Source organism: Trichoplax adhaerens, genomic scaffold (assembly GCF_000150275.1).
Source record: "Trichoplax adhaerens TRIADscaffold_23 genomic scaffold, whole genome shotgun sequence".
NCBI lineage: Eukaryota > Metazoa > Placozoa > Uniplacotomia > Trichoplacea > Trichoplacidae > Trichoplax > Trichoplax adhaerens.
In genome coordinates this window covers 509,322-524,585 of record NW_002060964.1, presented here as the reverse complement: position 1 = coordinate 524,585, position 15,264 = coordinate 509,322, and the positions used below count along the sequence as shown (strand labels likewise).

The window sequence follows — 15,264 nt, the reverse complement described above, 5'->3', positions numbered from 1 at the left end:
AGGCAGTATATACAATTAGAGATGTAGTGATATTTGCCTCCAGTAAGATCATTCACGATAGCGAATTATAAAAATCGCATAGATATAATTAAGAACGGTAGATTCGCGTAATTTATTAAATGTATCAATGACTTTGGACTGGATTATGTCCAATTAAGACAGTATTACAAACTATATCATTACGGTATACACCATCAGAAATTTAATGAAACATTTTTAATATCACACGTAAACTAGGTTAATCAACAGTGTCGAAAGCCAAGGTGGCAAGCTATTTATAGTTGAATTTGAAGCGTACTTAGATTATACTGCAACTCTAGCATATTTCTTAAATCCAGGCATTTAATATTGTCCTTTTATATAGAGATGTAAACTGATAGTACTAAATAGTCACGGGAAACGTGTTCTAGAATAACGCCCCGATGATTTATAGCAAGATTCAATAAAGAAATAATTTAGCCTAACGCAATCAATCCTCTGTCGTTCCCCTAGGGATATAGACGATCAAAGATTTCTAAGATTGTAAGTCGACTACATCACATCAATCCACTTTTATAGATCGAATACCATTCTTACGCGTTGAAAATGGACCTTTTCCAAGGATATTAGACCTATACTTCACAAATTCAATTTATATTGCTATTCGTAAAATGTTTGTGAGCACAGGCGCCGATCTGTAACTAGATAATTTCAGCTTGCAAGAGAAACGATTATCTCACCATAGTAACTTTGTGATCAACAATCTATAACGTCTTGTAAAGCAATTTCCCCAGTAACTGATGTAAAGCCAGTAACCTAACTATTTCTACTCATCTAAATTTGCCCTAAAACTGGCTGATACAAATTTGTGCTTACAGCTGCAGATGCTACGAAAAGTATATAAGCTGGCAATTTTAGATGATTTAATCAATCGCCTAAAGTTCTTCTAGTAGTTGCATTCGGCTAGATTAAGGGCTTGCATAGAACTATAGTAAACATACTCAGATAAATTTTACTATATCAATTTTGTGATAAGGAAATTAGCTAGTTAATAAATGAAGAGAAGAAAAATAATATGTATAGTAAGTAGTAAACAAGACAGCATAACTAATAGTATAGGATAAAAAGTTCACTCAAGCAAAAGTGAGACTCTAACCTGAAGAAAACAGGAATTTTATCTGCATTGAGGATTATTGTACCTTTCAAGATGAAGTTATTGAGCTATCTACAGATCTCGTTACGATGATATTGAGGTTCATGTCTCGAATCCACTTCATTCATAACGTGCTATATATTGAGGCTTCTCACGCCCTTGAAGGCTTAATCATCAAGCTATCTGTAAATTTATTTTAACCTATAGTTATGATACTGAGATTATGATCTATTGCTGCTTAATGGGGTAGGCATTGAGGATTTGTTGTCATTGAAATTGCATACTTCAGATGCCTGTGTCAAGATATTCGAAGGAAAGGCTGGCATCAGTACAGGAAGTAGAGATTTATAATTGTAAGATAATCTTGATAACCAGTTATTATTCGATACTATAACTTTGTCGTCATAGATATCATCAATCCCTCAATAAGTAATCAATCATATATTTATAAACTGCGTTAATATTTGCAAATTTATTGAAATCAAAGTATATTACTTCTCTCATATAAAGTTCAGATATAATTATTGATAGATTTTATGATAAATGCAAGGAAATCTTTCATGGCATAATCTGTAATCATATCTTATGCCTTGTTTTCTATCATTCATATGGTAAATGTTCAGTTTTCAAATAAATACGAAATACAAAAATTTTCAACAGATCAAATATAGTATCTTTAGCATCCTATAATGTCGATAAACTAAAGTATTGAAACTGCTACAAATGATGCCGCTGTACCTGCGGCAATCCCAACAGTAACGAAATAATAGATAATTGCTCCTGCCGATTCGCTAAATTGAGGTGGAACTCGCCTAAAAATAATATTGTAGAATTACATGATAGGATTAAGTAATTCGATAAGGTATGATCTTATGTGCAATATCTTTAAAATTTTCTCATTTATAATCAATAAATTTGGTGAAATGACGAATAGCTATAAATGCAAAGTTGAACCTACTTTAAGCTAAATATGGAACTTACTTTCCCGCATACATAGTACATAACGTAGTTATATACCCATGAGAAAAGCCACACAGCATAATCAATACCATATAAGCGATATCGCTGTAGATCTTTACTGGCAGATGCTTTCGTGGATGGATATTACAATAAAGGAAGAGTGGGATAAAGATAACTCTGCATAAGGATATTAAAAGCAACAATATCCCTTGATTTTGCCTAGGCTAGATCCATTTACATTCAGGTTATGAAATAGAAATTAAAAACAATCAAGTTCTTTTACTGATTAATTAAGAAATTGATAAAATCATTTTTTGTGGCCATTTAATTTTATATACAAACTTAATTCTAATATATCGTGCTAAAGTTTGATCAATGGTACTAATCATGGCAGCTTTATCGTAAAATATATTTTAATAAATGAAGGAGCAAATTGGCTACTTAGCTAATATTAGCTATTGTACACTTATAAAGGTTCATTCTATTATATGGCATAAATGTGGAAGAATTGTTTAAAGACGTGAACTGCAATGAAAAATCTGGCCTGATCTAGTTTGCTATACGATTAGTAATGAACGTTATAATTCTAATTTTAGTTTGTAAATAATTTATCAGCTCATTGCAAATGTATCATTTCATCCTCATCAGTGCATATTGATGTATTAATAATAAGTTGTTTTAACTAATGAAATCACCATTAATTAATCAATTAAGTACATCATCTACAATTGTAACTGTTGCTTTGAAGAAGATGCGCGTTTGATAAAAAATATTATAGCATAAATTTGCAGAAAATTACTTGTTTGCTACAATTTAGATTATGTATATAAGCAGTTTTAATTCAATGTTATTAGACTCATTTTTTAAAGGATAATCTTTCATGCCTTATCAATAATGTCATAAATGCATTCCTTAACTTACAAATAGTATCCATCTGGAGAGAATTCGACCAACAATATCGGCAGTAGCATCCATTAGAAAGCATGTTACAGGTATAAATAGAGGACCTGGTATAATGTAATAAAAAAATAAAATTACTTCAACAGTATACGAGTTAGATTGACACCTATAATATTGTATCTAACAGACGTGCAATATAATTTTTTATTTACATTAAAATAAAAATCCCTTTTATAATATTCATAACGTATCGGGGTTAGAGATTTCAGTGGCATTTCTGTTTGAGTATGGATAGTTATCAAAAGCGGAAACTAAGATGCTTGATTTAGCCATAAGATAATGTCGTTAATACAGAGGATTACCGGTATTAAATGCTTCATGAGCCTGTCGCTTGCAATTTACAGTAGTATTTTAAGTGTTTTTTTAAAGCGATTAAGTGTTTTTAGAGTTGGAAATTCTTCCTTGCGTTTTCTGTAAGACTATGGAATGCTTTGGTATTGCTCTTTGTATAAACAGCACGTACGATCAGAGATATCGTAACATTTACTTTCATTAAGACTTCTCTGAGTGCTTATGTTATGATAGAGACAGAAATATAAACGAAAAATCAACTGCTAATAACATAACATTGCATAGACACAATTGAGAGCGGTAGATTTGCGTAATCTCTGGAATATATTAATGACTATTGAACAGCTTAATGTCCAATTAAAACTGGATCACAAGCTATATCATTACAGCATATACCATCTTAGAGTAGCGCAATCTTCGAGGCACTGATTTATTACACTGTGCATGCAAAAACAATACGGCAGCGTATTTACTACTTTAGTATAGCATTCAGAGGTTTTCATGGAATAAGTTTTTAATATCAAGACCGTGGCAGTTCTAAATGTGACGATGACGTTCAATACTAACAGTTACACACATTAACGTAATGCTTTATTGGTATATCCTTTCTGCTTTGATTCTATAGCCATCCTATGCAAAACTCTCTTTTCTTTTATAGTATAAAGGAAAGGATACCATCCTTAAAGAGGATGGGATTAATGGTATCAAAAGCCATGGTGGCAGCTTGTTTATAATTTAATTCTCTTACTAGTAACTCAACTATATCGTTTCTATGAAGATACCAAAGTCCAAGATTGATATCATGCCCGATACCTTAGTCTTATTACTGAATCATTATTATTACAGTAATAAACATAGATACCTGTTAATAAGGTGTTACTTTTTCGATAAATAGAAATACCACGAGTTACGACGCTTGGAAATACACAAAAGGAAATCACATTACACCAGAATGCGGCTAATGCAATGGGCCATATCTAGAAAGAAATAAAGGTATAGATTATATTGGTAAAATATTCTTCTTCCATTATAAGCCGCTGCAATATCTAAAGTTGTCGGTTTATTATGCTAGCATACTGGATTACCTTCATGAAAACATAATGTAGACGCTTCAATTTATTATTTCCGTATGGAACATACATATCTTCGTCATCAGTATCACTGAGTTGTGCTTCATCATCTTCCAGCAATTTCTTTTTCTGCTGCACATCTATCATGAATCCATTTAATAATTGTACTATATAACTATCCACTCATTATAATGATCATCAATCGAAATTTTTACTCCTATTAAAATTAATTGATGAGATCCTGACCGTATTCTAGATGCGCTTTCATATAATATCTTGCGAAGACCTAAGATGAAAATTAAGCTTAAATCACTTATGACATTTAATTTACGACTCTATAGACTTTATAATTGAGCTTTGTTCTCGTAACAAAACTACATGTTGCTATCTAAAACTTATGACTAGATAGTACATTCAAAACTGACATTTTTCTCCAGTACTAGTTGAATAATCATGGCTATCACCAGTATTGCAGTTCCACTAATAAAGTAGCCCACTCCGCTGCGCCTGGCAGAATGCGTAACTAAAGGAATGATTAGAAAGCAGTTTGTATTAGAATAGATGCAGAAAACTTTTGACTACTATTAAGTGATATTAGTCTGCAACGATGAAAATATTTTTCCTCATTGACAGTAATTACTTCTATCATACCGACTAAAGACATGATATTGGCTAGCGCAGTAAAGATGCCGGATAGAGCCTACAAGAAAGTTTCAAGCAATGTATTCTATTATTAATACGCTGCCGCAAACTAAAGGGAATAAATGAGCACCAATCTGTGATTAAAGCTTTATTCTAATTTAATGTAGTAAATTTTAAATGTTCATTAATTACAAAATTATTTCCATAATAGTATTAAAGCGTCTTAAATCTCTTACATTCCCAATAATTAGGGCTTGCGAATATTCTTTAGGAAAAATGCTAACCAATCCGAAAAGGCTTGCACAATAAATTGTACCCCCAAATGCTTTATGGTTTCATTTGCAGGAAAAGAGCATAGAGCGAGAATAGAACAGCAAATGTTGGTTAAGAAGGAATCTACATTTAAAGCCTAATATAGATGCATATTAATCCTCCCAATCACGAGCTTAAGACCTTGCAGTTATTAGCTTTTATTATTAATGTACAAGATAAACTACTTCTTATGACGTATCGATGATGGCTAAAATTGAAGAAAACGAAATATTTATTCGGCACTTTCAAACAAAATAATATGAAGAAGAGCATTAGGCCATAATCTCACTGAATTATCACTTACATGTAAGACTATCACGATTTTTCTAAACTGCTTAGTGCTGCAGGTAGAACATGGTACTATTAGCTGGATTAAAATCAGCAGATATTACGTATTAAACCGTCGTGTCCTAAAGGATGCTATCGCATTTAGTTTTGATAGGCAGTTAACAGCCTCACACTGATTAAGCTACTGTAAGGCAAGAGTAGTCTAAAATAGTTGATCTTATAGGCACATATGATTACCTATAGAATTAACTAGTGGATGAGAGTAAGAAGTCAAATGGTACCATTCAAAACTGTAATCTTGTTCTAATCTTAGTTTAAAGTGAAATCGTGAATATGTACGGTTTTATCTTGTAAGCTATATTAATACATTCAGGAAGTAATATATATATAAACTATATTGATATCGCGTATAAAGTAACAAGATTAAGGTATTAGAACTTTAATCTTTTAGCATTTTAAGGATTATCGCTCATATTCGATGAGCTATTGCAACATATTGATTTTAGTTACCTCTTATTTATTGATTTAGAAAATCATGGTTATAAAGCTACGAATCTATTTGGTTTAATGAAACCATATCTATTCATTATGGTAATTTGTCGATGCTACTCAATTATTCATTTCCTACTTACTGCTGCTCAGGACGATGATCGTTAGAGTTAGAACGAAAAAGGTATATTTCCCTGTAATACAAGTAGAAAAAGAATAAATTGATCTATAGTTTATACGGCATTTATCCCTTGAGTAATTTTTACCAAAGTTATTTTATGCCAGCATTTTAGAAATTGCATGCAATTATCAAATTAAAGCAGTGATTCGAGCTGAAAAATTATAACGATTACTGACTGCATCGATTATAGAATTATTAACATGAGTATTATCCAAATTTTAGCCATCTGGTTTAAAATGCATTTGAGAGAGGATACCTTAGGTTAGAAATAACGATTTTAAAGTCTTACGACGTAAATTAATTAATTCGCAAGTTATAGTGTAGGAAAAGGTTATAATCAAAGTCTACCTATTCCAATGAAATGGTTTAAATTACTGTCCTAATTATTAAAGTAATTTATAACAAGGGTAAGATAATCCTAATCAACCATACGATAATTTTATTAGTACAGTCCTAAGCTGATCGCCGCATACTAGACATTACAATTACATCACAACTTGCGTTATCAAAAATCATTTAAAAATGAGCTAAACCATCTCTAAACAATAGATAAACTAATTAATATACCTGTTATGCAGCAAATTTTGCATAGATATCGTAACATGGTTTCCTTAAGATTACTAATCTAGAAATGTGCTAGTATTACTTTATCTACGACGCTTTATATATTTTCAATAGATACGAGCGTAATTTTTATAATTTTATTTATGGACCGATAACTAATGTTTGCATGGAATTACTTTGAATTGACTGATTTATAAATAAAGTTTGCGTTCAACTTTGCTGACAGTTAGAATTGAAGTGAAATCCCCAATTAGTATTTGAATGTCTAATACCCTTTACCGCGACTATCTATCGAAAATCATACACCACAATACATAATCGGGCGCACTCAGTAATTCGAGAGTTCTTTCACTGATAGTGGTAACAATACCGTTGGATTGGATTGTAAACTGTGAGAATTTTGCTTAACTACACTTACAGTTGGATGTGTTCAATTTGGCCAGGACAGTCGTAGCTATAAAAGAGACTATGAGAACTGATAGAGAGAATATAATACGCTTTCTTACATCAATTCTAGAGCAAGAATAAAATATATATATTATATGCGCCTTAGCTGTTGATCATTTGCTGATAGGATAGATTTAAAGCTATGATTATCAAAATCGATAGCGATTAATTTCAAAGCCCGCTTACCTTCGAAGCAGCATAATATTCACTGCGCCAACAATTATAGTAGGTAAGCTATAAGCTAACATCATATAATTCTCGATAACATGCTGATATGGTGTTCCTTCCAACTGAGCTGAAAAGTACTGCGTCAGCAGATGTTCACATAAATTAATTGAAGAAGTAAATCACATTAATCAGCACTATTTCCGACTGCTGAGCAAATCCATTGAAAAATGATAATGAATATTCCCTTACCGTTGATGCAGTATAAAATATGTGCATTGGCAAGGTAGTAGTAATCCCAAGAATAAGTAATAAGAAATAAACTATGTAGTACCTGAAATAAAAATAAAATTGAATTAGTAACTAAATTGTAAATCGATTGAAAATACTCCTATTATGTAAAACGATCAAAATTCTTAGTTAAGATTATCCTTATCCAAGTATCGAGTTTTCCATGAGTTTCAAAAGAAAATCATTTTTGAATGCCGTTTATGATTGGAGTATAGATATTACTCACTGGAGATGGAGTTAATGATTTTAATTTTGTTGGCTAATTCATTAGAATCAGATATGCTTAACAAATATGGTATGAGAATTAAGATTGATAGATAATAATGGAAATAATGAAATAATATGAATTATTCATGAGATGATGGTAGTGTATAGCGATATCTGAATAAGTATTAACTATAATTGGCTACTAAGTTATTCTAAGGAATAATATTAGATAGCAGTTCCAATAGTATTAGTACCTATGCGATTTTGTTCGAATTTTATGAAGTTAGGCACCTGCTGTGTTGAGAAATGTGGATTTGGAAATGAATTAAACAGCGTAGTTTATAAAGTAAAACGAGATGATTTGATTTAGAGAGGAACTCGAATCCAGCTTATCGATACATTAAGACAGTGGTGTATCACCTGTTTTACTGATTGTGTTTTATTTAGATCTCCATATAGATCATTTAATGTATGTAATAATCAAAAATTTTTGCTCTATATCCATGAGCATGTGAACTGGTTCTATTACACTTGAAGAAAAACGACAGAGGGTCTAATAGTAGTGATCACCACTATCTTGATCTGAATAATAACTAGCTGCGATAGTTGATCTTTGATTGATGTACTTGAAAACACTAAATTGATCTCCAATCTCAGTAAATAAAGCTTCTACAGGTGAAATAGGCATATACGGTAAGAAAACTATGGCGTAAGATTAAACTTTTCTATTATTTTACGGTATAAAAACGAATCGTTTTTATGTTATATACTGGCCAGAAATGCCTACAGTATAAACCCTCAAATTAATTCAAGCCATTTGGATAATACAAACACTAATAGAAATTATTAAAATATCATAAAATAACGAGCGGACAACGGAAAAACGGAAAAATTCGATGATCAATAGTAAGATACCGGCACCAGCCTGCAGGAGATCATTAACGTCAAAGATGCTACTCGCATATTTAGTCGTTAGAATAGTCCAGTAGTTTTAGTAGATAATTTAGTAGCGATAACTATAGCTTCGAGAGGGAGTTCAGTCTGAGATCTAGCTGTCCCTAGTTTAGGTAATCTAAGTTTGCTACTGTAATATTCACCCAAAAAATTAATACATACTGTACTGTAGACGATTACATCCTTTACATTTGGGAGATAAATTATTGACTATTTCAGTGTTAGAATAGAAATAGTATGTTATTAAAATCATAAGAAGAGAATTTCTATTCCGTGACGGTAATACTAAATAGTTAGAACAAGCTGCGGTTTGTCTGCTTTTCCATTTTCGTACTAGCATACCCCTAGTCTGTAATCAATCAGATGACTTTAGGATATGCTACAATGGATATTTATCACAAACAGTTCTATGACTGGAAATGGATTATTCCATTCTTAGAATTGGATATAACAGACACAGAATAGCAACTGTTATATCAAAGGTAAAGAATAAATTGAACGTTATCTGCGAATTATTTAATCGGTTATTGGACTCTATTTCCTAACAGTCATTAGAAGAATTAACCGGTCTATCAAGAAATAACAAAGCGTTGCTCAAGGCTAGGATTGAACTCAATCTTATCCGCTGCCAAAGATGAAGAAGTTAGACATATTTTATCTAAATAAAGCCAACATTATTTTTGTATTATCATCATCGCTAGTTCTACCTGTCAGGTGGTTTAGTTTCCATAATTTCTGAAGCTTTGGTACAACGATTGGCAGTTCTACTTCTTAACTAGATTAGATTTTGCTAAGTCAGTTGGATATTATACTTTGATCCAAAAACGGTGCTAATAATCAATCGCTAGTTCAATAGGCTATCATTCAAGTTGACACAGATTAGCAGGCAAAGGTTCGGAATAGGAATTTTCCAGTTGGAAAATCTCTATTAAGCTGTCATCCTTAATGATTTCATGCTGTCATGATCTTCGATCATCAAATCTTTGAAATCAACTGTCGTAAACTCGATATAAAAGCATCATTACCATGCTAAGCACTTCACTAATGATTTTTTATTGAGTTTACTCCGAATGAATAATACTACTTGCCGTAATCGGCTGTCACTTCATTATTATACAGATCTTAAGAAATTATACTTAAGGGAAATGACGCAGATTATTTGGAATATATAGACTATGGAGATGGAATACTCTAGGGAAATTGGTTCTCAAAACGCTGTAGATTTATAGATGACCACAGCTTTACTATAATACGTAAGACGATCATTTCTCTTGTAAACTGGAAATCATCTCATCCCCGATCGACGTCTTTGCTCACAAACATTTTATATACAGCAATTCAATTTAAATTTGTGTAATATCGATTCAATATACTTGAAAAAAATCCATCTTCAACGTTTGAGAATGATGTTTGATGTATAAATTGGATTGGCTTGACATAGTTTACTTAGAATCTTATCAATTTTTGTGTGTCCGTGTGACCATGTCCCTAGGGGAATGATAGAGGACTGATTAGGCTTAACTACCCTATTTCTTCATAGAATAATATAGATTACTATTTTAGTTTAACAATTGTTTTTACTATTTATAAATTACTGCAGCCTGCGATGCTTTTGCCACTGACATGAAAACCGATATAAGTCAATAACATAGCTATCTTCATCCATCTAAATTTGCACTAAAACTGGTTATTATTCTCTTGCATTTTGAATGCAGGTGCTACGAAAAGTATGTAAGCAGGCAACTTTAGATGATTCAATCATTCTTCTAAAGTCCTTTTAGTAGTTACATTTTGCTAAATTACAGGTTTGTCTAGAACATCTTTAAATAACAATGCAATGATATTGTAATAATTGGTCAATTTGAGAATTTTGAGATCTATTTTTTCCCATTCTGGAATTTAATCATCTCGCTTGATAATTATCTAATATCGCCATGTTAGATTAATAATGAGGTATTGTCACGGATCACTTCCTGATAAGTTTACTAGTCTAACGTAAAGCATTTGCTTTGAGTTACTTCTACAAATTACTACACTGATCTGCCGAAAGATCTAGTAAGAATATAGTACTGATACTTTAACACCTAAGAACTACCATTTTAAAAGGCTCGCTGTACTATAATCCACAAAAGAGCTTTATTCAGTAACTCGCGACTCGCTGTTCTCGCTCAAAAATCAACTGATTTAAACCAATAAATACACTCATAAATAACTGTTTATCTTAGCAATAAAATACCAGATACACCTGAATAATGTAATTAGATAAAAAGATAAACTTATTTATAAAGAATAATTTTATCTAAATTACGTACGTAATCACAAGCCTTATTGGCTAATAGCTGTATCATATTACAAATAACGTTCATAGCTTTCCTTTTTTATTAAAAATAAGAGTAATATAGATTTACTATTGGATATTAATTCCTACTCTTGTAAGTGCTATAAATCCTAGCATTTCCTATACTGTAACACTAAAACATTGTCAGTAACAATACTTTCTTAAACTCTATAATTTAGGAAACGTAGTGACGTAATAAGTATCAAACGAATACTATTAAACTAGATATGGCTAGCGTCCTACAGCATAGCACATATGTCTCTAATGGTAAATGTCGTATCTAATTCTAAAATCCTGTTCTCTACATGTGTTTTATCTCAAAGGCTAGAAATAATGATGATTTCTATCTCAGATTTGTGACTTTCGGTTGTGAGTATTAGTATCCACGCACGTTACTTCACAACATGTAACTGTTACTATCTACAATAGTGTATTAATTTCCTAACAGAATCCCTCGTTTAATTTTGTAAATGGCTGCTAAGTCCACGTCCGCTGACTCTTCGAACCTCCATCACTTTTGCTATCATATATAAGCTACATTTGGATATCCAACTATAGAGATTAAATTTAAAATCAACTAATGTCCCCGATTAATGAAATATTTATTTCCGATTGATGCTTCGTGTAGTGGTATGAAAATATTAGCAGTGGATGAATTAGTCGATATATTGATGTGATTGAGCTTTCAAACTCATAACTGAAGAAGAGCAAATGTATAGAAGCCTTCAGTTCTTGTCATAAGATACTGATTATGCCCCATTTTACAAATATCTATATCCTAAGGAAGGGCAATTATAGAACTACTGCTAGATTTTCCATCCTGAAGTTCGCATTTCATATATAGCTTTCGAAGGCAAAGCATGCAGACAATGCCTTTCATAATAACTTTTGATTTTGATTTTAATAAGCATTAAACATATGCGCATATCCTGTTAAGCTAAACTTTAAAATAAAAATTGGGTAAAGAATAGTAAAATCAAGCTTTGAAATTTTGATTAAGGTAATCCCAGATACTGCAGGAATGTTATGTACAGAGAAGCTTGTTAAGAATATCTTTAAACCACGACTTAATGCGGTGTGTATGAAATTTTAACTTTCAACCAATTTGGGAATTTTAAGATCAAATTTGACCTTAATTGTAATTTTATTGTCTTGCTTGCTGATTCTCTAAAACATCCAATTAGATTAATCTTAAATAAGGACGTTATTCAACTAGACATGGCTAGCATACCTTCACATGAGGGAACTTTAACTGAAACAAGCCATTTTTAAAACTAAAGTTGGAATACCAGGATTAAGAAATTAAAGATTAGGTTATGCATTATCATAACAGTTATTAACTTCATAAGGCACGGTTTACTACAGCATTTGATTGAGTATGATTTCCCTCTTGCTATTAAGGCTTATGATTACTTTTGGAACAATCTCGTCATCATATTTGTGTATTCCAATCTCTGAAGTAACTTAGCCTTTAAACTAGCGATAGCTAGGAGCTGTGGCTAAAATAAATAACGAAACGCTATGATTTAATTTATACATGAATGCGCCGATCAATGATGCTTACATAGATGACTAGTCTTTAGTAGAAATGCTGATATTCTGAGCAGAGCTATATAACACTGAAAACCATATCTGGAAAATAGGTTGAACTAGGTATTTACTAAGCAGCAACATGACAGGTCATGCCATAGCAGCAATGGAGTCCTGTTGTGATGCTTTCCATAATTGATTATATTAAAGGCAATATTTGATAGAGATAGGTTTCTAAGAATAGATATTACTGTGATGCTAATGTTAGATGTTTGCAAACTACATATTAGAATTGATGATTACAAATATTAGCTAGCTGAAACGATGCAATACCACAAGATTTGTGTGACCTTATATACTGCATAAGTGAAGATGCTCAACACCGAAAGGTGTGGTACATTAAGAAAAGACTAGTAATATTTTAAGTAGAATGATTTGAATTGAAGAAGATAGTGATGGTCTATTTAAGGTGAAATATTCTATTTGATGACATAAGTCTGATTTTAGCTTATGATTCGTAAATGGAATTAACCAAATGTATTTAAGAGATGCAAAGATCAGTTTAGATAGGACTTGACTTCACTATGAACTCGGAAAACTTTACAGTAGATTATTACTTTACTATTCTAAAATTTTGTAAGCCTTTTCTTAGATTCCCTTTTGACTAAGAGAATGATATTGTGGGATACTTTTACTACAAGTTCACACGAAAGGGGAATTCTGGTTATAGCCGCTAATAGGCCTTTTCAACGAAAATAATAAATGTGAAGAAGCCCTCAGTTCTCGGTGCAGGATGCTGGTTATCTCCTTGTTACAATTAAGCCTTTGTAAACTGGTCTTAAACACTAACGCCATTAGTACTCTTGTCCCCAACTGACTTAGGAGACTTATCGCAGCTGATCTAACTCTCAGCTACACAAATAATTACTAACGGGTAATAGAATTGACAAACGTAAACGGGCTAGTAATAAATATATTTATTAACCTAAACCTATCGATTGACTCGATTACTATAGTATAGGAATAAGTTAGTTTCCCTTACTAAGGATCTCCGGAGTTAGTCGGAGAATCATAAGAGTAGATAGACTAGTTTAGGTACGATCACGAAAGCTGTTTTGTGACAGCATCCTATACAGAATACACTTTTGAACGCTTTTATTTAAGGAATTGACATAAAGTAAAACGTAAATTAAACATACATCATCGGAATATGACGTTAAAGTACAAGATATACTGTACATTAGAGATATTTGAGCTAAATGGCAATACACTGAGGAAAATTTTATAGATTCAATCATATTTCGTATAATATGTAAGGATGGATATTGTTATAATTACTGTAGCAAAAGTATCATATAAAATAATTTAAATCCCAAGAATTGAGATAGAAATGATTAGCAAGTTTTATGCCAGATAAATATACAGTATATTTTTTAGATATAATATTGGATATGGCTTAATTATTTCGCATTATATTATTTTAAAATAGCAAATACTGTCATAATGATATGTAATTTAAATTTACTACTCGATACCGATGCAATAATAATCAAGATTTAGCTCTGCATTGAAATTCATCAGCTATCTCATTTATCAGCAATCGTTTTCGTATTTGTATATAAATAAGGTGTTTAATAAACTTTCTCCATGACAAGGCTTATCCAGTATGGCAAATTTGATTATATTTAGAGGCTAGACTATTATAGCTAGAACAAATGAAAACGCTGTACCTACATTGACTCCAGTAGCAAGGAAGAAATAGGTCATTGCTCCTGCCGATTCGCTAAGTCGCGCTTGAACCCGTCTAAGGATCATAGATTGAAATACAGTTTAGCTTTAATAGCTTCATGAGATGTTTTGCGATAGCAGAAAATTTTTTCTGCTAGTGTCGATGGATATTGTCATTAATATCCAAAGTTGTATCAGTTATGGTTATCTGCTTAAATATTATTCATACGAAGATCAAGCATCAACTAACTCACTGTTTGCAAAATTTTTACCTGCAAAAACAAAATATCATTTATAATCACTATTGTTAAATGAGGTTTATGATCTATATTTATTTTAGATCGACCTAATTACCAGTACTTTTCAAAAGCAAATAAGCTTACATCTTATATTGTATACTTGACTAGCTAATTTATCTGAGTAAAGCGTGATATTTTGTATGATAGCTCTTTTGAAATAACTTTAGGTTGCATCGGATCTATATTGACTTGACTAGCAATACATTTTCATCTACACAACTGATCATTCAGATTTTAGTTTTAGGTGTTACGTTACAAAATAGCTGCAGTGATTGCAAATAATACAGTAGTTATGTGTTTTTAAATTATGATAGAATAGCAATACGAAGTGAAGTACTACTTAGATATGCCATTAAAAAGTCGTTTGTACTTAATTTAATAAATTAATTGTAAATTATAGCCAATCTACTACACTA

The 15,264-nt window shown here is 31.6% G+C and overlaps 1 protein-coding gene across 1 annotated transcript; it reads right to left on the bottom strand.

Annotated features, from left to right (window-relative positions):
- Positions 1-1,353: 1,353 nt before the first annotated feature.
- TRIADDRAFT_61363 (uncharacterized protein) lies at positions 1,354-6,929 on the bottom strand (the record flags this gene model as incomplete). The annotated part of the gene is made up of 10 exons (XM_002117280.1): positions 1,354-1,451; positions 1,871-1,944; positions 2,114-2,316; positions 3,014-3,099; positions 4,206-4,320; positions 4,429-4,553; positions 5,065-5,113; positions 5,292-5,380; positions 6,288-6,338; positions 6,893-6,929. 10 exons carry the CDS (start codon positions 6,927-6,929, stop codon positions 1,354-1,356), a joined length of 927 nt encoding a protein of 308 aa, XP_002117316.1.
- Positions 6,930-15,264: the final 8,335 nt, after the last annotated feature.